This window comes from Salvia miltiorrhiza, chromosome 4 (assembly GCF_028751815.1).
Source record: "Salvia miltiorrhiza cultivar Shanhuang (shh) chromosome 4, IMPLAD_Smil_shh, whole genome shotgun sequence".
Lineage (NCBI taxonomy): Eukaryota > Viridiplantae > Streptophyta > Magnoliopsida > Lamiales > Lamiaceae > Salvia > Salvia miltiorrhiza.
In genome coordinates, this window is record NC_080390.1 from 39,958,422 (window position 1) to 39,982,159 (window position 23,738).

The window sequence follows — 23,738 nt, forward strand, 5'->3', positions numbered from 1 at the left end:
ATGTATGTTAAAATGAGCATAGGTTTACAATTATAAATTTTGTAACTTTCAAAAAATAATATACATAATAAATTAAGTGTTAACGGTGTATAATATTTCTTGAGGATAGTGAAAATCAATAATTATTCACCTAACATTATTTCGATAATAATAACCACATTGTAGTGTTGTGGACAAATTTGTCCTTGCGCCTTTTACGTACAAAACATATCCTCTCTCTTTTTCTTTTTTTCGCACTCCATTTCTCTCAAACCCTAAATTTCAGACAACTCTCTCCCTGGCTCTCTCCAACAAAACCCTCTCTTGTAATATTATTAACCAATTAAATCGTCAATTTATAAATCATTTCAGACTTTATTCACTTGATAATAATTTAATTAAAATAAATCAATGAGATTTATATTTTATGCGAGCATTAAAAAATAATTGAAAAAAGAAGAAGAAATAAAGAGTATAATTTGCTATTGTGCTAGTATTTGCTTACACTACCAAATACAAAACTGAAAAGAATTGCATGAAAGGGGAAGAAAAGAAAATCGTGAACATAATTGGTGCAAGTCTGGAATCGAGGTAGGTTTCTTTCAATCTTCTTGTTTACGGTGATATTTCATATGTTTTTTGTGTATCTTCTCGCATTGAAGAGTTTTTGATGTTGGTGTTGTATGTCTCCGTTTGAAAATTTTCAAAGTGATTGTGTTAGGTAGGGGTGTGCAAAATCGGGCTAAAATCGTCGAACCGGACCGAATCGGTCAATTCAGGGCGGTTCTGCATTGAATGTCGGTCCAGGTCGGTCTCAAAATTCAGGACTGGTAAATTATCGGTTCGGATTTGGTATCAAGTTCAGGTGACCCAAATCTGCCGAAAACGGAACTGACACGAATATATTTATAAATATATATACTCTATCTGTCCCACTCTAATAGGCTCGTTTTCCTTTTTGGGATGCCCAACTAAAATAAGCTCGTTTTCATTTTGAGTAAAAAAAATGAACTTAATTGATGTGGACCACACCACTTTCATCCTAAAAATTAAATTTCTTAATCTATGTGTCAAAAAAAATGAGCCTATTAGAGTGGGATAGAGGGAGTATAATTTATTAATTTAATTTAATTTCATTTATAATTTATATTTTGGGTTAAAGTACAAATCCACCTCTGAAGTCGGCACCCCTAGAGCGTATTACTCCCCAGACTTAACGTTGGCCCAAATAACTCCCCATAGCCCATATAAATACTACATTTAAGCCCACAACTTAACGGCCCGTTGACGCTGTTTCTTAATTTTTGTTTTTCACCGTTTCGGATGAAGACTAATGTGTTTCCTGATAAAATTCCGGTGAGCACCTTCGCCCCAAGCTGTCGCCCCGGCCGCGGCGGGATCTCGTCGCTCAACTGGTTGATGTTGAGGTCTAACCATACCAAACTGGTGCAATTGGCTAACTCCGGCGGTATGCTCCCTTCCAAACCGTTGTACCAGGCAATGAGCTGCTCGAGATTCTCGAGATTTTCCTAATTCCTCGAGCGAGGCGGCGCCGGGGGAATGTTCCCGGACAACCTCTTGGAGCTAAAGTCTGCCACCCTCAGGTTCTTGCAGAAGGAAATGGACGCCGAAAATCCAGTTGCCGCTAAGCAGGAGGGTCTCCAGAGATGACAACCTTTTGAGAATGGACGACGCGAATGAGGCGGGGATCGATCCAGTGATGTTGTTATTCGAGAGCTTGAGGTTGACGAGAGAGGCACACGTCTTGCCGAGCTCCGGCGGGATCCAGCCGGTGAGGTGGTTGTGGGAGAGGTCTAGGGTTTGCAGGCTTTTCAGCGCGCTGAAAGCCGAGGGGATTTCGCCTTGAGAGGAAATTCTCCGGCAGAATCAGCTCCAAGAGGCTGGTGCAGTTGGAGAAGGACGGCGGTAGTGATCCCGCAATCTGATTTCCCGACCAATCGAGATGAGACAAAGAACTGCACCTCTCGATCTTCAAGACGTATATCATGCTGGAGATGTTGTTGTAGGAGAGATCGAGATATTTAAGCTTATCGATGTGAAGGAAGAGATTCTCCGGCAAGAATCCGGTGATGTTGTTGAAGGCTAGATTGACGTACTCGAGGTTGGGGCAGTTGGCGAACATCTTCTCCGGTATGTGGCCGGTGATGTCGGAGAAGGAGAGCTCGAGCTCCTTACCGGCGTAGGGAAGAAGAGTTGGCATTGACGACGAAGGAGTTGGCGGAGAGGTTGAGGGAGACGAGCATGTCTAGTGAGGAGAATTGGGAGAAGAAGATAAAAAAAAATAAAAATAAAATTAAGAAACGACGTCAATGGGTCGTTAAGTTGTGGGCTTAAATGTAGTATTTATATGGGCTATGGAGAGTTATTTGGGCCAACGTTGAGTCTGGGGAGTAATACGCTCTAGGGGTGCCAACTTCAGGGGTGGATTTGTACTTTAACCCTTATATATTTTTTTACCAAAACCCTAATAAACTAAGAGGAAAAATTAGAAAAACAGACGCGCCGCTATTTAGATTTCAGTCTTCTTCTTCTGTTTTCTCCCTGTTCTCACGGTTTGCCGTCTGATTGTTCTCTTTCTTGGCTTTCACGATATACGGTATGACGTCGCTCGATAGTATGCGGCTGGCTTCGCTCGACAGCCTGCGGCAACCAAAGGAGTCGCTGAAGGAAATTGTTCAGACTCCAGGAGATTTGCAGCGAAAATGGTCGTCACCGTTGTTGGAGAATTAGATGATTGTAAAATTTAAACTTTAAAAAAAATTAGCAGTCGTCTCATTCAACACAAGTTAAAAATACTCCCTCCGTCCACGAAAAAGAGTCCCATTTCCCCTCTTTTTTTTGTCCACAAAAAAGAGTCCTGTTTCACTTTTTATACAATTATACCCTTTATAACTTTATGTATTTACTTCATTTGCCATTGAGGACCCACCTCAATAATTAAAAACTCTCCTCACTTAAACTTAATTAAAGACAATTAACCATAAAATTCTCACTCTAATTTCTTATACACGCACACCTCTTCTCTCTCACCAAACCTACACCCTTCTTCCCCTTCCCCTTCACCTCTTTCCCGGCGTGGTTCCTCATCCGGCGAGGCTCGGACCCGACCTACGCCCCTCTTCCCCTTCTCCTCTCCGGCAGCAGCTAGGTCGTCGCCGCCGCTGTGCCTCGGCTCACCGCCCCCATCAACTCTTCTAGATCTCTCTAGAGTGGTGCGGCGTCTCTCTCCTTCTTCTTCATCGTCTGAAAGCACCGCCTCACTGATCTCCGATGGATCTGTTGCCATATCGCCGCCTCGCTTCTTCTTCTTCACCCTAAGCGCCGTCTCCCTCAAATCTCCGCCTCCATCTCAGCCCAAAACCCCAAATCGCCGCCCCCCTCTGAGCCTGAAACCATAAGGCGCTGCCTCCCTCGAATCGCCGCCTCCGGCTGGTCTCGATTCTCTCGGAGCACCACGGGAACTCGCTCTCGCCCTACCTCTCGTCGTCGTCTGCAACGCCAACTCCTTCGTCCGCTCTGCCTGCGTGAGTATCTTCAAGGCGAAGCTGGCGCTTCTCGCACTGGTGAGGAGCTTGGTAGCGGTGGATGGAGTGATGCGGCAGAAGAATGTCTTCAATTTGGTTTGGAATTTTCTAGATTTGTTGCTGGAATTTATTGAATTTCTTTACCCATGAATGCCCTAAATTTGTTGAATTTTCTCACTCGATTCGTTGAATGCCAAAATTTGTTTGTAGTTTGTTGAATTTGCTCAATCGATTTCTTTACCCATTTGCTGAATTTGTTGAAATTGCTGAATCAATTTCTTAACCCATTTGTTGAATTTGTTTACTCAATCGATTTCTTAATTAATATCCTAAATTTGTTGCATTTGATTGCTCAATAATGCCTTAATTTGTTTGGAATTTGCTGGATTGTTTTACCCATTAACAAAGGATTAAGCAAGTAAAATTGTTATTAACACTACCCCTATAAATTTATTTCTCTCTCCCATTACACCTACTTTAACAATTTTCTTAAAACCCGTGCCGAGTCCCAAATGGGACTCTTTTTCATGGACGGAGGGAGTAATAATTAAAAATACATTATAACATTTGACGAGCTTAATATTTCAAACCTCGTGACATTTTTTATACAAAATTATTATTTCATGATTAATAAATATTTTTAAAAATTTCGAGCAGTTTTCATAATTTAGATATAATTTGAAGATATTTTATTCTTTCAAATTTGTTATTACTTTAATTATGTATTTCAATTTCAATTATTCCATACTTTTCTTTTTGGTTGAGCTTACTATGTTGTAGTATTCCCGCAAGGAGCCAAATTCATGAGGTGCGGACAAGTCGTGAGTCGTGACAGTGGTGGGCGACGGAGAGGCCCACCAATTTTCAAACAAAACAATCTCAGCCGTCCAGAGCCTGGGAACCTTCCAGACAATGAGAAAATAGCGCTGGATTAATTATAATCCGCTTTTCACGCAGACCGAGGGCCGATCAACACCACGCACACAGGTAGACGGCTCAGATATACCGTAGGCACAAACTGATCCATGATGGCCCATACACCGGTTGCATCGTATAATTCCGTTTCTTCCCTGCTTATCTAAAATACTAAAACCCCACCGCACCTATTCTCCTCACTTTCCACTCACAGCTCTCTCGACTCTTGCTCTTCAACTCCACTTTTGCTCTCTCTCTCTCACTCCTACAAACAAGAAATGGGTAAAATTTCCGTTTTTGTTTCCGGTTTGTCATTTTTATAGCTTGTTCATCTCTCTTACTAGTTTCTGACTTTACTACTTCTTCTTCTTCTTCTTTTCGTTTTTCGTGCAGCTAAGATTAAGATCGGGATCAATGGTAATAGATCTGTTCTCTACTATTTTTAGTTGTTTGGATATAACATGATTCTCGATTAACTATAGCAATTGATTGATTGTTTGGTTATTGGATAAAGGTTTTGGTAGAATTGGCCGTCTGGTTGCCAGGGTTGCTCTTCAAAGAGATGATGTTGAGCTTGTTGCTGTCAACGATCCGTTCATCACCGTTGACTACATGGTATGTGTTCTCTCACTTAATCTTTTTCCGCTCTAATTGCTTGATGCTTTTCTTTTTCTACGTTTGTTTGAAGTCTTTTTGCGATCTGGATTTATCTTGTTTGTATTGAGCGTAAATTTCTGAATCTGCCTGCAAAAGCTCTTGGATATATGTTATTTTGCCTGTTAGCTTGTGATGCGTTTCTATTTTCAGAGCATACGTTGTTACGTCTTTCCACCAGGATGTTTGGATTTACTGTGAGCGCTGGTTTGAGAGGACTCTATGAATTGTCTATCCTATTTGGAATTCACATCTGACAATTCTCATGGTTTACTTGCATGTTTTATTTACGCGTTTTCCCCTTCTTCCAACTAAAACACGAGTTAGAACTTACACAGTGAATTTTAATTTTCTTAGAGTGGAAGAATGAAAAAGTAGCCACCTAAATAGTGAAGTTCCTGGTAAATACTGTTTTTCAATAGAAAGAAAATAGTGGAAGTGAAGGCAGTTATTCTGTTGTCTGGTTTGTTAGCAATCTTTTGTCACACTATTGAAATGCCCCTCGGGGGAAATGGTTAGAATGTTTTACGTTCTGTGTTATTAGTTGTCTTTTTTTTCCTCTCCAAATTCTTATGAAATATGTGGTTTCTCCTAAAATTGTCATTCCTTAGAGTGATGAAAGGCTTTTAAAATGGATTGAATTGTCTAGTATTGATAGAAGCTAATATTCTTGATTGATTAATCCAAAATTATCGTGTACGAGACTACGAGTTGTAATTTGAAGTGATTTGTTCTAAATACTGTTTCATTGTTTGTTATTCCACATCTGTGGATCTGTTTTTGCTTGGTTTGACATTTTCTGCAAAGTATCATTGTTCAATATTTGGTACCTGTTGCTGCAGACCTATATGTTCAAGTATGACAGTGTGCACGGTCAATGGAAGCACCATGAGCTCAAGGTTAAGGATGAGAAAACCCTTCTCTTTGGTGAAAAGCCTGTGACTGTTTTTGGCTTTAGGTATAGCTTCAATATCAGTAAACATATACTTCTTCAATAGTGCGTACATATACATCAGTTGTTCACCTCCTTAACTTCATGGCATTGGAAGAAATCCTGAAGAGATTCCATGGGCTTCGACTGGGGCTGAGTACATTGTGGAGTCAACTGGTGTTTTCACTGACCAGGATAAGGCAGCAGCCCATCTGAAGGTATTGCATCAAACTAAACTGTTTTTCTTGTTTGTTTTATGGAATCATGTATCACATCCATACTTCAAACAACTGTAAATGAGTACAGCACTAGTAAGGATACTTTAATTTTTCTTTACAAATTCTGACTTTTTTACTAGCAATTGCTGCATTTTCTCTGAGCATCTCTGTTACTGAGGGTATGTATTGACTATTGAGTTTTTGGATGACAGGGTGGTGCAAAGAAGGTCATTATTTCTGCTCCGAGTAAAGATGCACCCATGTTTGTCGTTGGTGTTAATGAGAAGTCATACACACCAGATCTCAACATTGTTTCTAATGCTAGCTGCACCACAAACTGCCTCGCCCCCTTGGCAAAGGTTTGTCATACTTGTTTGTCATATATCCATGACTATTCATTATCATCTCTCTTCTAAGACTAAGGTTATACATTCTGAACTTTCAGGTCATTAACGATAGGTTTGGTATTGTTGAAGGTCTTATGACAACCGTTCATTCTATCACTGGTTGGTATAATTATCATCTCATGTTCTTTTCTATGCATTCGCTCAAACTGATTTTGTTCTTTGTGTCATTCAGCCACACAAAAGACTGTTGATGGACCATCTGCCAAGGACTGGAGGGGTGGAAGAGCTGCATCATTCAATATTATCCCAAGTAGCACTGGAGCAGCTAAGGTAGCTTAGTTATATAATAAGTTAAATCTAGTATCCAGTTATGTATGTCTGATTTTATATTCCTGTTTGCTGTTAAGGCTGTTGGCAAAGTTCTCCCTGCTTTGAATGGAAAGTTGACTGGAATGGCTTTCCGTGTCCCAACAGTTGATGTTTCTGTGGTTGATCTCACAGTGAGGTTAGAAAAGGAAGCTACTTATGAAGAAATCAAAGCAGCAATCAAGTAAGATTATCGGTCTACTGGTTACTCTTCTGGTTTGTTGATGTACTGGATGTGGAAACATTGAGAGGAATCTAATCAGCTCTGTGTTGGATAGGGAGGAGTCTGAGGGGAAGATGAAGGGAATTCTAGGCTACACTGAGGATGATGTGGTATCTACTGATTTTGTAGGCGACAACAGGTGAGCTCATAAAAGTTGTGGCATACTGAGATCCAACCAACGGTGATACAAAAATCTCCAAAGTCAATGAAACTAATGGAATGTGTGATTGCACCACAGGTCAAGCATTTTTGATGCCAAGGCTGGAATTGCTTTGAGTAAGAACTTTGTCAAGCTTGTTTCGTGGTATGACAACGAATGGGGTTACAGGTAATGCTGATGCTTCTTTTCTTGCACGCGAGTCTAATATTCCATCTTCCTAATAGCAATATCTATATCTTTGTAGAGTTCTTTTTAGTTGATTCTGTATCTCTTCTCTTGCAGCACCCGTGTGGTTGATCTGATCAAGCACATTGCCTCCACTCAGTAAGTTGCTATATAGGATAGCTTGCTGCATTCATCTAGGGTTCAACATCTGTTATGGTGTTTTGGCGGAATTTGAGTTGGAATAAATTGTTGTCTGTTTGAGACTAAATACTAGATGTATGGCTTGTAGCAGATACGCGTATTCTGGTAGATCTGTGGGATCTGTATTTTGAAGAATTTTGTGTTGAATGGTGAATGCTAGAATATCTTCTGTGTAGTTGAACCATCAGTTTCTGGCCTTTGCATTGTCGAGGGTCAAATCCTTAAATAATTGGTTTACCTTGCGGCTTTTTACGATCCGAAAGGGCATTTCTAGGGGTTTGGCCATTTGTGTATTGGAGTCATCCAGCTTTTTGATATATCCTGTGGCGAGTGGATGGTTGGGCGGCAGGCAAGTATCTTTTTAGGAACAAACATGTGACTATGTGAGTACTGGTGCTGCCTTTATGCGTGGGCCTTAGTTTTTAGTGTCCTCTCTTCTAATCCCTTTACAAGTCTCCTCTTCTTCATACATCAGCCATAAATGCAATATAATGAAAAGTAGTACTATATGTCTGTTCTCGCCATCATAAAATTATACATCATATTAGCAGAGTAGAAGAGTAGTTGAGATTAATATACTTTGATTTAACTTGATCAAACAAATGCTTTTACCTAAATAATTTCTTAAAATTAATTTGGCCATAAATGGGCAAAATATGCACAGTTTTTAAAATAAAATTTGATTCTCCTATTGGTGTTTCACGAGATTTTATCAAATAAAATATTGATGCTTTATGATATTTGCTTAAGGGTAATTGTTGAAGAATAGTTTAAATTTTAATGTCATGGTGATTTTTTAGTCTGAATTTATAAAGATTATAAATATAGTTTGATCTTGTTCAGTGTACAGTTTAAATCAAAATTTCGGCCAATTGAAAGATAACATATGGGTTGTCAGAAGCTGATTTGACAATTAACAAAAGTTACATTAAACTTTTTTTATCCAACATCAGCTCCTAATTGTCTAATTCCAGATAGAAACTTTTTTTTATCTAACATCAGCTCCTAATTGTCTAATTCCAGATAGATTATAATTCAAATTATTAAATAAAATAATGACGTTTGTGAGGAAAAATTTAATTCGAGTTATAAACTGAGTAACATATATAAGTTCATGTTACATTTGTACTTTTTGCAAATTCAAACTAACAAGTCATTATGAAGTCAAAGTTCTAGCTATTTTTTTTTAGTAATAACCATTTTATCAAATAAAATGATACAACTTCAATTTCATTCGACGGTTCTATTTAATTTGAAACAAATTATTTGTTCAATGTAATTTTGCCAAATAAATAGTGTTGAAATAAATAATATTGATTTAATTTGGTCCAATAACCAATAAAAAGTTTTGAAACAAATAGTAATATTATTAAATTTTTATTGTGAGGATAATCCATGATTAGAATACCTTATATTTTTATTAATTAAATTCTTAGCAAATTTAAACGAATTCATATAATTAGCAGATATTACTAAACAAGAATGAGACGAGAATAGGTAATATAGTCACTCTTTAAAAGTGTTTACTTTACAATTACAATGGATGGTTAATTCAGATAGGCAATGGATGGTTAATTATTATAATTCATTTATCTATAAATCAAATGGATACATGAAATTAATGGGTATTATTAAATGGAATTGAAACGATAATAATAGGTAATTAGCATATATTTGTACTATTTATTATTAGTGTTTATTTAATAATGTTCAAGTTTAATGAGACAAATAATAAATTGTGGATATTTCATGAACTTAAACAAATTTGATTAACTATCAATAATTACTATGCATGTTGTTGGTCTCGAGCGAGTGCGTATTAATGTATAAGGGGATATACAGATTACAACTTTTTTGCAAGAATTGTGTCTAAGAAACAGGTTCTACTGATATTGATTCTAATAATCTAATAGGTAGATTGACTAGTTTTCAAATAAGTTTGAAATTGAAATGGGGCGGAGAAAAGAAATAAGTCAGAGGCAGTTAGAAATCGGCGGGGGCGGAGGAAGGAAATAGGCTGAAATTGAAATGGGGAAGAAAGGAAGAAACCCTAAGCATAACTTGCTTATTTAACGATCGAATTTCAAATTAACGATCGAAATTTCGATCCTTATGAATTATTAATTAATTTTAAATAAAATATTTGTTTAATGACCGAAGCACACAATCGTTAAAAATAATTAAATATTAGTAATATCTACACTAACGACCGTTTATAAATGATCGTTAATTATTTATTCAGTTAATTTAGTTTTTAATTACTTAACGTCTGGAAGTCAGTGGTTATTAATTATTAAAAATTAATTTATTATTATATATAACTACCGTTTGTCTAACGGTTGTTAAATTAAACCAAAATAAAAAAAATTGAAATTAAAAATATAACGACCGTTATGAACGATCGTTAAATTAAAATTAATTCAAAATTTAAAATAAAACAGTAACAAATGAATTATGGTCATTAAAACGGTAGTCCGTTTTAGACTGTTGTCGTCAAATTTTTTTTTAAATACAAATTTAATTAATAAATTCAGTCGGTATTTTCAAAAATTCGGTCGTTAGGCCCGCTCTTTTAGCGACCGAATAATTCGGTCGTTAGGATCAGTGTTTTCTTGTAGTGTAAGTTATTTTTTAAAACTAGAATATCAATATAAATAATTATAAAATATAAATACAAAAATTCATGTGAGTTACATATTGTTATATTATACTCCATCCGTCCACAAAAAAAATAGTTTCTTTTGTCATTTTGGGATATCCACAAAAATTAGTTTCTTTCAATTTTTGAAAACTATCTATCACATGGTGGGTCATATTCTTCACTCACAATACAATTAATTATAATTATAAACACTACTTCCCTTTTTCCTCTAATAATACAATAATCATTTTTATTAACACACGTACCATCTACCTTTGGGACTATTTTTGGTGGCGGAGGGTGTATATTACTATGAATATTATAATTTTAAAATAAGTTACATCTAACTTGTATAACTAATTTACAATGAGATAAACAAAATTATAATTATCAAGTAGATTTTGAAAAATAAATGAATAAGCTAAATATAATTAATCAAACGATATTAAATAAAACATTCAATTTAAATATTGTATAGTTTATATTAGTATAACACAGTGAAAAATACTTAAGTCGGACATATATTATAAACTTTCATGTACCAAAATTAAGGTATACCAAGTTACTATATATCCAAATATTAAAGACAAACTTCATTTAGGCACGGAGATTAAGGTAAGGTAGTTTAGCATCATTAGTGTATTTAATTAAAGAATTGATAAAGGGCTTTATTAACTCTCAACTCTCTCTCATCTTCTCCGATCACCACCGCCGACCACCGCTGATTCCATCTGCTATGCACGCCTGTTTCAAAAGTCAAATGCACGCTTGTTTCAAAAGTCACAGATTCTCCGATCGATCATCACCGCCGACCACAATTCTTCTTCCCTCTACTCGCCGCCCAAAATCAAACCCCTCTCCCACTATCCCTCTCTCTCTCGCTCAAAACACACACTCACAGTCACATATCCGCCGCCCAAAAATCGAACCCCTTTCCTTTCGCCGCTGCTCCTTCTCTTCATAGATCCGCGGCACCTGCAAACCCTAGCCCCTAGATCCGACACGCCTGCAAACCTTAGCCCCCAGATCCACCACCATGCAAACCCTAGTCCACCGGCGAGGGGGGGGAGAACGAAGGAGAGGAGGCAAACGATTACGTCGGAGGAAGCGAAGCCACCGCTGTTGTGCAGTCGAAAGGAGAAGAAAGGGGGATGGGTGACGGCTGTTAGGTCGGAGAAGAAGAAGCAGGCGGTGGCTATACCACTGAGGCGGCGTCTTCGTCGGGCGAGAGAGATGGGTGGATACCGCCGACCTTCGTCGGGCGGCGCCGGCGGCGAGAGAGCTAGCCGAGAGAGAGAGGGTCGATTCTGGGAGAGAGAGGCCGAGTGTATAAAATATGTTTAGGGTTTTTTTTTTGTCTTATTTATACCTTAATTAAGGTGCAATTAATTAGTGTATCTTAAGCTCCAATTATTTTCTTATTTAAAAATGTGTCTTTATTATTAGGACAACCCAATAAGAAAAGTGTCATGTCTTCATTAGTGGGACGGGGGGAGTATCAAACTAAGGTATATATATCTAAAAACAGTAAGGTATAGATAAGAAATTTCTTCACATCACCATCCCTACTTTATAATCCTTTGTAGATTTGCAATAAATTATTATAGGGTTGGTTGAACGGCCATTTAAAACTTATAATTTCATAGGTAGCTTCAAAACAAATCTATTTCATAGACAATAAATTTCAAACTCTTTATACCTAATTCAGAGGGTGTTTGGCTCAATTTATAAGTTAAGTTGTTTAGGAGCTTATATAAACTCTTTCAAAGTGTTTGACGAAATAGGTTTTTTAAATAGTTTATAAACTCCCAAAAAAATAAGTTTTTCTATCTCAATTTATTTTTGTCACAATTTTATATATACAATAATCATTTTACAAATATAATTTAATCATAACTTGTTATTTTTCCATCGATCATATACTCTTTTAAGTTCATCTCTGTTAATTTTTTTCTTTCTAACAAAGATTTTCTCTCTCTCACTTATAAACTCAATTATCCAAATACTTTGAAAGTTTATAAGTTTTTGAGAAACTACATCTTATAAGCTCTTGATGAAACATTTTGTAAGCTATTGAAGTCTATAAATTCTTTAAAATAAATTTAGCCAAACACCCTCATAGATTCACATATTAATTAATTGGTTTGGTACTTAGTTTTAATAAAAAAAAACTTATCATTATTAATATCAATAGCATACTTCATACGCATTTGTACTTAGTTTTAATGAAAAACTTTACGATACAGGGCCTTCCCAAATCTGCTACCATTTTAACAGAGTTGGTTAAGTTGGAAGTTTAATATTAGATGAGATCTTTTGTTTCACAATTTACTATGTGCCGTTCTTATCTTCATTATTTTATAACCGTTTAATACAAAAATAAAAGATATTATTAAAATAATAGATATAAGAGTGGGACATTGTGCACATAAAATTGTGAAACATTGGATCTTATATCACGCAATTATTAGTTATGGTACACTTTATAATTTTTCCATTTTTGTAACTTCTTGCTACACTGTGCCAAACCTAATTGTATAAATATATGTGCATACTATGTTGTGTTCAAGACATGCAAAGATGGTTTCATCTAAAACCCTAACCTTCAAAGTTATGAGAAAAAATCTAGAGCTAGTCTCTCCGGCAGAATCCATACCATATGAATTCAAATATCTCTCCGATATAGACGATCAAGATAGCTTCCGAAGATATTTTCCATTGATAAATTTCTACGAAAAGAATCCCTCCATGGAAGGGAAAGATCCTGTGAAAATTATTCGTGATGCTGTTGCCAAAGCCTTGGTGTTTTACTACCCATTGGCCGGGCGACTGAGGGAATACGTCGGTCGGAAGCTGGTGGTGGAGTGCACCGGCCAGGGGGTGGTCTTCATCGAGGCTGACGCCGATGTAATGTTGCACCACTTTGGAGATACCCTTTATCCACCCTTCCCCAACTTAGAAGACCTTCTTCCTCATATGCCAAACCACGATGATGAAATCATCAATTCTCCTCTCTTGCTTATTCAGGTATTTATTTATTGTATAAGATTTTCTATTTTTAATATGACAAGGCCTGTTGAAATACATGAATTAATATGTGAGAGAATATTTGACGAATCTTTTGTGTCAAGGGTGTAAATTATATGGGGGTGTGGACGTGTATAGATGGGGTTAGAGGAAAGAGAAGAGCCTTTTCACTTCATTTACTTTCACAACTCATTCAGATAAAGCTCTCCTATACTCGCTCCATCTCAATTTAATAGGTCACAAGATTTGGATATATAATAAATTTATCATGAAAAAATAAGAGATAAAATAAATTTCTACCTTTAAATCCCTTTAGTCTTTCCCCTTGTTTTCAACTAAAGAGATTCACCATTTTTCATTCTTCTTTTTTATTTTAAGGAGGGATAATATTATATGACACCAAAAATGAAGAGAATATTGCCAGTCATTCGAGAGAAAATAAGGAATTAGGGCTGGGTGAAATTATCTTTTGTAGAAAATGAGGAAGAAGAAATGAAATTTTAAAGTGTGAAGTTCATATCACCTATTTTCTTATGTTAAATTAGTGAGAAGTTTCTTGTATCACTTATTTTGTTACCATAAATTTACAACGAAAGAGAAGAATACAAGCTGAGAGTAATATTGTAGTATCTGCCACAATTAAGTTGAAGGCAGTGAACTCAACAGGTTACTCGTCTAAAATGTGGCGGATTTATCATTGCTTATCTCTTCAATCACACAATGTGCGATGCTGCTGGCCTTTTCCAATTTCTCTCCGCCGTCGGCGAACTTGCTTGTGGCGCCACGCTCCCTTCTATTATGCCGGTTTGGCAACGGCATCTCCTCTCCGCTCGTCACCCGCCGCGCCCCTCGATTCCCCACCCCGAATTTCATCATCTCGTATCCGACATATGCATCCCGCATCAACAAATGGCGGAGCGCTCCTTCTTCTTTAGCGCCGCCGACATCTCCACCCTCCGCCGCAGCCTGCCGCCGCATCTCCAGAGCTGCTCCAGATTCGAAATCGTGGCAGGCTGCGCCTGGCGCTGTCGGACAATCGCCCTCTCTCCCAAACCTGATGAAGAGGTTAGGTTCTTGGGCGTGGTGGATATGCGAAAGCGAATGAACCCTCCGCTTCCACTGGGATACTACGGCAACGCTCTAGCTGCCCTACCGGCCGTCACAACTGCTGAGGAATTATCAAAGAAGCCGCTGCACTTGGCGGTGGAACTGGTGAGGAAAGCCAAAGAGGAAGCCACGGAGGAGTACCTGAGATCGGTGGCGGATCTGATGGTGATGAGAGGTCGCCCCCCTTCAGGGCCGATCCTGACAAAAATAGGGCCCGGGGCGAACTAGAAAAAATGGGCCCTTTATTTATTATAATAAAAATACATGACAATTATGTATAAATAAATAAATTATTTTTTTTATTATACAAAATGATTTCTTCAAGATTTTTGACTTGCAAGGTCATTTATAATCTCATTTGTTTCTAGCATTTCTAAAACATCTTTTTTAATAGATAAAATTGCTAAACATCTTTCAACTCCCACTAGCCACTGCAATTGAACAGAATTTCTGTTACATAAAAAAATATATAATTTATTAATTTACAAAATAGAATCAACAATCATTCATATAAAATAAATACTGCAATTATAAATGAATAGAAAGCTTTGTTTTTTTTATACAGTTCACATACACATATCAAATATGTGGCCTATTATAATAGCCTATGCTAAACGCCTAAGAATCATTAGTCATTTATCTATTATATTTTAAACTTTACCGCAAAGAATCATTCAAATGCAATTAGTGATTTTAATTCTAACATTTAGAATCATTCAGTTTCGAAAATCAAATATTTCAACAGAAAATTAAATTGTACTAACCTGAAAAAGTGGAAATCAAAATTGATGATTGCCTTCAGTCTTCCTTTCAATTTGATCTCAATTTTTAAATGCAGATGATCACTCACTTGATTGTAGAATGTAGATGAAGATTTTCAGTATGTAGATTGCAAGGAATCGATAAAATTGTGGTTTGTAGATTGAAGAATATTCTGAATATATAGTTCATTGTTAACGGTAGAAAATTTTTGGGAAAAGATTTCTGGGATTAATTTGGGCGGCTGACTGTTTGCAGAAAAGAGGAGAAGATGAAAAGATTATGGGTGAACGGTACAATCCCATAATTATATCTACCGAATGCTAAATAATATTTAAAGTTGTTTTATTTATTTTAAAAGAGTATTAATAATTATGATATTTTGAGCCCTAATTAATCAAATGGATACAATATTCTTGGGCCCAAATAAAAACATATCAATATACAATTATATTTTTATTTAAATAGGGCCTAAAATATAACATATATATTAAAGGTTTATAATTTTTTTGGGGCCCCAAAAAATTATGGGCCCTGGGCGGTCGCCTATGCTCGCCCATGCCCAGGGCCGGCCCTGCCCCCCTTATGCGCTGGAAAACAGTTACATGGTGTCGGACTTTACGCATGGGGGTTTCAAGCAAGTGGATCTTGGGTGGGGCGCGGCGGCGTATGGTGGGATCGCGATAGGCGTTGATTGTCCTTTTTATCAAACAACTTGGTATGTATCTTTTAACAATGTCATAGTGGTGCCAGTTTGTCTACCCCTCAAAGCACTGCAAATCTTCGAGAAACAGCTTCAGATGATGATGATGGCTGCTCGAACAACTTCAGCTTTGTAAATTATGTAGTTTTGTCTACATTCAGGTGCCATTTTAAATAAGTTTTATGCCGTCACCGTGGACGTTGAAGAGGGAGAGAATTCTTGTTATGGATAACCAGATGAGATCCTCTGTCCCAGGATATAGTGTGGACCACGTGTAACACCAATGTATAACCAACAGATTGGAGAAATATGAATGTGTAGCAAAACAAGTTATGCATAGATAGTAGTGTGTTTAAAAAAAATTGTATTAATTTCAGTTTCAATATAACATTTGATTTACATTTTATTTTAGATAAATGTAGTTGGAGGCGAGATCTTCAACTATTATAAGTTCTGACTCACCGTGCGCTCAAACTTAGCTTAGGTGACAACCAGTCAACCACCCAATTAATACTTCGTTCGGCCAAATTAGCTTTAGGTGGAGTATATTAATTAACTTAGGACGTGTTTGATATTGGCTAATGCACTGTATTAGTTAATTTAGTACAGATCAGTCTAGTGTTTGGTATTATTTAGTAATAATACGGATAACCAGATTTAATCCCACGACCCAGCATTATTAATCCAGATTTCTTAGGATTAATAATACCACCTCCCCTGGATTAACTTAAACCAGGATATTCTGTATTTAGCCATGATAGCAAACACCAACTCAGTATTAATAATCTGTCATTATCCACGCTAAATATCCTAGTTACAAATTATCTTACATAATCCTTTATTGAAAACCAAACGAACCCTTAGGTGATATGGTTTTTTTTTTTTAATTAATAGGTGATATGGTTGTTAATATATAATTTATTAATTTATTAATTTATATATATATATATATATATATATATATTGCCCAAATTAATCACTTTTCAGTCCATTCAAAAGTATCATTTGTATGTATTAAAAATATCATTTACATATATTAAAAATATCATTTGTAATATATCATTTATGTTTATATAAAATATTATTTGATTTCATAAAAAATACTCTTTCCGTCTATCAAAAATATGCCTAAATGGCTTCAACAAGCATTTTAAGAATTTTGTTGCGTGTATTGAATTTCACATCATTTGTGGTATTTAGTTGCTTTAAGGCGGCCCAATAAGGGTATTTTTTGTAAATAATTAAGTAGATAAAAATGAGTGTCATAGTTAAAAGTGTTTGTGGGTACGGGGGTATATTGCCAAAAATAGTTATGCATATTTTTGGTGGATGAATTGAAATGGAAAAAGTTGGTGGACGGAAAGGAGTATCATTTACAAATATCATTGCATACATTAAAAGTATCATTTTCTGATATTAAAAGTATCATTTGTAATGTATCATTTGCGAATTATCATTTTTCGACCCATTTGAAAGTATGATCATTTGCATTTATTAAAAGTATTATTTTCTTTTGTTAAAAAACGTCATCTGATTTTACAAAAATATTATTTACGAAGTTCATTTATATATATTAAAAGTATCATTTTTTATTATTAAAAGTGTCATTTGTGAATTATCATTTATTAAATGCATGCAGTAAAAGTGTTATTTACGTGTATTAAAAGTGTCATTTATAATATACATTTATTTTTATACAAAATATAATTTGATTTATAATCATTTATATACATTAAAAGTGTCATTTTCTATTATTAAAAGTGTCATTTGTAATGTATCATTTGCGAAGTACTCCCTCTGTCCCGCCATAAGTGAGACGTTTCTTTTGGGCACGAGATTTAAGAAGTTAGTGTTTAGTGTATTAAGTGTATTTTTAATTTAGGGCAAGAATAGTTATACTGTATTATATAATTAGTGATTTTAAATAATTTTAAGATTAAATTTATCTTTTTAATAATTTGATTATTTTTTTAATAATTTTATTATACGTGTAATTAATGATTTTTTTTTTAAAAATTAAAATTAATTTAAAAACCTCCCCCAACTAGAGGAAGAGGTAGGCAGACGTGGATGAATGACACCAATCTCGTTGGTCCTTTATATAGGGGAGGACTAAAATAAATATACTTCTTAATATATAAAATAAGAATAATTTTCAGCCCTTAGATCATCAAGATCTATGGTTGATTCGTAACCCTGTTGGATGGATTTATGGTCCTAAGTTCGAATCCCAAAGGTAGCAAAAATTTATTTTTCACAATTCATACCTTTATATAGCGAATTCATACGTGTTCTACATAAAATTCATACATTGAAAATTGCTCTTATTTCTTATTTAAAATGTGTTCTCACGGTAGCTCACCCCTATATATATATATATATATATATATATATATATATTGGGGGAGGCTAAAATAAAAATCAAAGTTATACTATAAAATAAGAACTATTCTAGGCCATTAGATCCTAAGCAAACAACGGCTGGATTTAGTTTATAATATCTTCAACAAATTTTCGTTACTTATGATTATTGGGTAAAGAAGTCATTTTATACTTTTAATACATATCTTTTCCTTAATTGTGGGGATTACATTTAAGTGTCTATCTTTAATTTTTTATCTATTCCTAATTCACAATTAAACATGACAATTAGAAAATTGAAAAGCTCACGTCAGTCTTTGTGAACATTCCAGAAATTTTATGGAGAACAATGATGTGCGAAGCAATTTTCCTACATATGACATATTTTATGCTTTCATGAGATTGAGTAGTTTTTCATGCGAAGCAATCTATATTTCATTTTTTGTGTTATATGTTATAATTCTCATGTTTCATGAGATTGAGTAGTTTGTCTCTCATCTCATGTAACGATTGATAAAGAAAACTATTTTTTTCTTGAAAGATTTATGGATGTGTAAATTATTCCTCTTTCGTTATTTTTATGTTTTTTTATTTAATGCTTCATAATGTACAATACATTTAAATTGCGTTGTGAATTTCATGAACTTTTTTGTTGGTATGAATTATTATGACATATGCGAATGAAACATATAATTCGGGTGAAGTATGAATTATTTGAAACTATCAAATGCACATAACCATGCATACTTTTGATTCATTTTTACAAGCTTACTAAATCATACTTCCCACTATCCTATAACAACCACCATAATTCATACACTAAAAACAAATAAATAATTAGGCTATTCATATAATGCATACACTGCAACTTAATAAATCATACAAACACATACATTATACCTATATAGTTCGTACACATGTGATGTATCAATAAATCGTATGAATAACTTATAAAATTTAGCCACCCTAAATAATTCATGATAAATCTCAGTTACTCGTCCAGTCAACACACATAATTCATACAATCCAATAACACTTACTTGCACACTTGCTTTTATTTTTGGGCGAATCCGTTTTCCGTTCCTCCGCCGGCTTCACAACTGCAAAAATTTAAATAAACTACTCAACCTATATTTTTAAAGACATCTGCACAATATAAATCGAACATAAAACGTGACAAATAGTACAACATGACGCCATAACTGTATTCCAAATAACACAAGATGACAACAAATCTAAAAGGACACTAGGTGAAGTTGGAAATCACAAACCTATATACCATATATAGGGACCACCGATACTTTAAGTAAAGCATAATCTATGGTTTTATAAGGAAATTGGGTCATCTATGAAAACGACATCTCTTAAAACTCAACAAGGGAGAAAACAACATATATGTCCTCATTTTTGAATTTTTCGCTCCCACAGACATATGATTTGGTTCACTCTTAAAAGTTTTGGGTTTGTTGTATCAAGTACCAATAATAATTCAATCAAAAATAAAAAACTCACCATTCTTGCTTCCTTTAGTTCTCGCCATAACCTTCGAATGCTTTGCTAAATTAGACGATCCAGACGAGAAGCAAGATATTGCACCGAATGCACTACCACTAAATCAAGTTTTTTTTTTTGTTCCCTCAAAATCGAGCGTAACTCAAAACCCTATAAGTTGGTGCGAATAATTAATAAAATTGGTGATAATAGTTGTCAAGCCATTAATTATCGGATGGAATCCCAAGAATCTGAAAGGATTTTCTCAAGAATTATTTTCTCATTCTCCAAGTAAATAATCTTGATTTATTTTCCTAAGAGATTTGCTATGATTGCGGGGTATCCATATCACAACAGAGAGAGATAAAAAAATCAAACACCAAATATACCCTTATGCGATAAAGTTAAATGAATTATATGCATAACTGATTAAAATGTAATCGCCTCTAATCATTAAATCTGAGCCGTCCAAGATTTTATATAGATGGTTAGGATTAGTTTCTATTTTAAAGTCCAAGGGGAGTTTTTTGAATAGCCCTCCCCTATATATATATATATGAGAGGACTACAGTGAAAACACTTCTTAAAATATAAATATAAACGTTTTTTAATGTACGAATTTTATTCAACAGGGTTACGAATTCATCCAACAGAGTTACGAATTGCGAAAAATAAATTTTTGTTACCTTTGAGATTCGAACTCAGGACCACGAATTCATCCAACAGGGTTATGAATCAACCGTAGATCTTGATGATCTAAGGGCTGAAAATCATTTATATTTTATACACTTAAGAGTGTTTTTATTCTAGCCCTCCCCTATATAAACATGTATATATATATATATATACATGTTTATACCAATTATAAAATAAATTTGTCTTGTAAAAATTGATTTACTTGTTATATCCCCTCATATATATTTAATTTAATGTTAATTGTGTTATTTAAAACTATATAATTTATGAAAATGTTATTCGTTATTACTATTCTGCTTTTCTTTTAATAAAAAATGCCTAAAATGTATGGAATGCCCCCAAATTTAATCTGTAGTGTATTGAAACTATATAATTTATGAAAATGTTGTTCGTTATTATTACTATTATACTTGTCTTTTAATAAAAAATGCCTTAAATATACGAAATGTCCAAAAAAAAGTTAGGGGGCTACCACCCCCAAACCCCTGTACAATTCAGCCTCCCTTCAACTAAATTTCTGGCTCAACCACTAAAGGTGACACTCGGCAGAATTGATTCGTCAAGGGTGACGCTCAAAAGCTGACCCATAAAGGCTGGCGATTGCCATGGCTGAAGTGTTAATAATGTTGAAGTGGAGCTGAGCTTCAAGATCGGTGGAGCAGAAATTCATTTTTTGTCATGTTATTTTGTCTTTGGAGCGAATGCTATCAGTCTTGACTTTCTTCTTTGACAATTTCCTTTCACCAAGTTTGACTCTTTACTTTCATTCATATTTTTTATCCGTTAGATTTTGCCCAAAGAGGCGAGCATAATATCGTCCACATCACTATTATTTTAATAATATTTTTATAAAAATAAAATTTATTATATGGTTATGAATTACTACTTAATTTATATTTCAAAAATAAATTCTTTAAAAATTATATATCATAATTTTGAATTTAACAACCTATTATTAGTTCATAAAAGTAAAATTAAACGATAAAAAATAATTATATGACCTAATTAAATGAAATAAACCCTACTTAATAATCACAAAATTAAACTAAAGCATGCAAAGTTGAAACTGAAGAAAAAATATATAAGTATATAAACAAAATTAAAAACGGGACACAAAATGAGACACCAAATGTGATACACTGAATCTCAATTCGTGCCTAAGTTGTACTCCCTCCATCCCAATAAATGTGGCCACCTTTCCATTTTGGTTTGTCCAACTAAAAGTGGCCACTTTCTCAAAATAGAAATAATTATAATTTAATTAGTTATCTAAACCTAAATCATATTTAAATAAACAAACACACACTCACACATACATCACCATACGCACACTAGCGGCGCACCCGCTCCCTCTCCCTCTCCGGTCGACGGCAGCGCCGACTGCCGCCTCCTCGTCCTCTCGCATCTCTCTCTTCGTTTGCCCTCTCTCTTTGTCATCTCGCGCTTATCTCTCCCTCTCTCTCTCTGCCGCTTCCTTCCTTTCACCATCTTCTGCTTTCCGTCGTCGCCTCGACGGCGACGCCATTGATGAGGCCCACCATCACTCCGGGAAGTCACGACCACAGACGAAACAGTAGCAGCAGCAGTCACAACTAGGGATGTCAAAAAAGCCCGAAACCGACGAGTCAACCCGAATAGACCGATAAAAAAGGTGGGTTAGGGCTGAAAATTTTTAGCCCGAAAAAAATTAGCCCAAATGGCCCGAACCGAAAATAGCCCGAGCCTGATAGGGTTGGCCCGAAAACCGAGTGGGTTGGCCCGATTAACCGAACACATTCTTAATAATTGATTTTTAAACTTTAATACTTTACTTTTTAATTCGATAATAACATTTTGATGCTTATAGAATATGTTTTGATTTTTTCCAACGGTTAATAACAAAAATCTATAATATAAAAGTCACAGAAAGATAGTCATTTATGTTAAATCTAGGGTTAATGGTTGAAAATACCCTTTTTCATAGATAAAACCTAAAATGTACCCACCTATTTTAAAACATACAAAATATACCCACTTTGGACAACTTTGCCCTTTGGCTATTTCCACCCTTTGAATTGCTTTTTCCAAGAATTTCTCTATACTTCATTATATGCATTAAAATTGGGCTTGAAAGGTATATCGGCTGGAAACTTTCCTCGTGCCCGATAGATTACCTGGTAATCTGGGTCTGGACTGTGAGACAACGCCACGTACCTTTAAGCAAAAAACAGTTAAAAAAGATCCTTATTTAAAATGGTATCAGAGCGGGTTTTTATAGAGGAATTATTTAATCTTTAATTTATTTTATAATTAACCTATGTGGGAGGAGACTCCACTGAAATTTATGGATCCGGATGAGTGTCCGAGATGTGTACCATACAGGAATTCTCTACAACATGTGGAGAGTGAAATTACCCGTCTACTTGACGGACTCAACTGGAACAATCGAGCCCTCGTTACCAATTTACGACGAGGAGAAGATGTCGAGATTATTCGTGATATCATCACGAGTATTCAATTCTACCATGAGAACCTCATGGGACTCGCCGCGACCAGAACGGCGATTGAACGAACCAGAGACGAGGCCCATCAGTCGCACGATTGATGGAACCAAAAGACAAGGCGAGAGTAGCTTTTCCAAGCTACCAAAAGATCGAACCAAGTTCTTCCGACAACGTCAACTTGCGGGAGATCCAAAAGACGGTGGAATATTATGGCGTCAAGCTGTACGATCTACCGATGGAGCTGAGCAGAATATCACTCAAACAAGAGGAAATTTTAACCCTCTTGCGTGATATCCAGAAAAGAATGGAGGAGATCGAAAGGCGAAAACCATGTTCCGGAAAAATTCGGAATCAATGGTCCAAAGACCCGACGTCTACATCTCTATTCGATGCAACACCCAAAGAGTTGCAGCCGGAGGATATAATCCGAATTATGAAAGGCAAATATCATGGATAGCCTTGACAGAATCGGATTAGAAGATCTACAAGAGTTAGCAGAATCTTTTGCTAACCTCAATATGGTTGATCTGAAGATGAACCAAGGAGATGAGGTTCCCAAAACAGAGCCTCAAGAAGAATCGTCAAAGAAAGGGTCAGCTCAAGACGATGCAAGCCAGTTCCAACGAACCAGGCGACGGAGGCCTCAGATGCAGGATACTCCTGTAGGAAAGGTCACCCTTGAACCAATCCATCCATACGGATTGATTCTCAACCTTGACGAAGCCAGTTTCAAAGAATGGGAGGGTCTCATCGACGAATGGGCTTC

The 23,738-nt window shown here is 35.6% G+C and overlaps 2 protein-coding genes across 2 annotated transcripts; both read left to right on the forward strand.

Moving 5' to 3' along the window:
• Positions 1-4,491: 4,491 nt before the first annotated feature.
• LOC131021632 (glyceraldehyde-3-phosphate dehydrogenase, cytosolic) lies at positions 4,492-7,941 on the forward strand. Its single transcript, XM_057950885.1, has 12 exons — positions 4,492-4,721; positions 4,833-4,856; positions 4,954-5,054; positions 5,936-6,051; positions 6,143-6,242; positions 6,455-6,601; positions 6,688-6,748; positions 6,822-6,919; positions 6,997-7,139; positions 7,234-7,317; positions 7,417-7,506; positions 7,621-7,941. The coding sequence occupies exons 1-12, from the start codon at positions 4,718-4,720 to the stop codon at positions 7,664-7,666; spliced, it is 1,014 nt and encodes a 337-aa protein (XP_057806868.1). The 5' UTR covers positions 4,492-4,717; the 3' UTR covers positions 7,667-7,941.
• A 4,846-nt stretch (positions 7,942-12,787) lies between these two features.
• Positions 12,788-16,331, forward strand: LOC131021633 (benzyl alcohol O-benzoyltransferase-like). The gene is made up of 3 exons (XM_057950886.1): positions 12,788-13,372; positions 14,039-14,706; positions 15,840-16,331. The coding sequence occupies exons 1-3, from the start codon at positions 12,902-12,904 to the stop codon at positions 16,075-16,077; spliced, it is 1,377 nt and encodes a 458-aa protein (XP_057806869.1). The 5' UTR covers positions 12,788-12,901; the 3' UTR covers positions 16,078-16,331.
• The last annotated feature ends 7,407 nt before the right edge of the window (positions 16,332-23,738 follow it).

Bases quoted from the DNA above. Each gene is read 5' to 3' on its own strand.
- LOC131021632 (XM_057950885.1), top strand. The intron at 6,602-6,687 runs GTTTGTCATACT...CTGAACTTTCAG, and splicing joins GCCTCGCCCCCTTGGCAAAG to GTCATTAACGATAGGTTTGG. The intron at 7,140-7,233 runs GTAAGATTATCG...TGTGTTGGATAG, and splicing joins GAAATCAAAGCAGCAATCAA to GGAGGAGTCTGAGGGGAAGA.
- LOC131021633 (XM_057950886.1), top strand. From the start codon at position 12,902: ATGTTGTGTTCAAGACATGCAAAGATGGTTTCATCTAAAACCCTAACC. The intron at 13,373-14,038 runs GTATTTATTTAT...TGAACTCAACAG, and splicing joins CTCCTCTCTTGCTTATTCAG to GTTACTCGTCTAAAATGTGG. The intron at 14,707-15,839 runs GAAAAAATGGGC...GCTGGAAAACAG, and splicing joins ATAGGGCCCGGGGCGAACTA to TTACATGGTGTCGGACTTTA.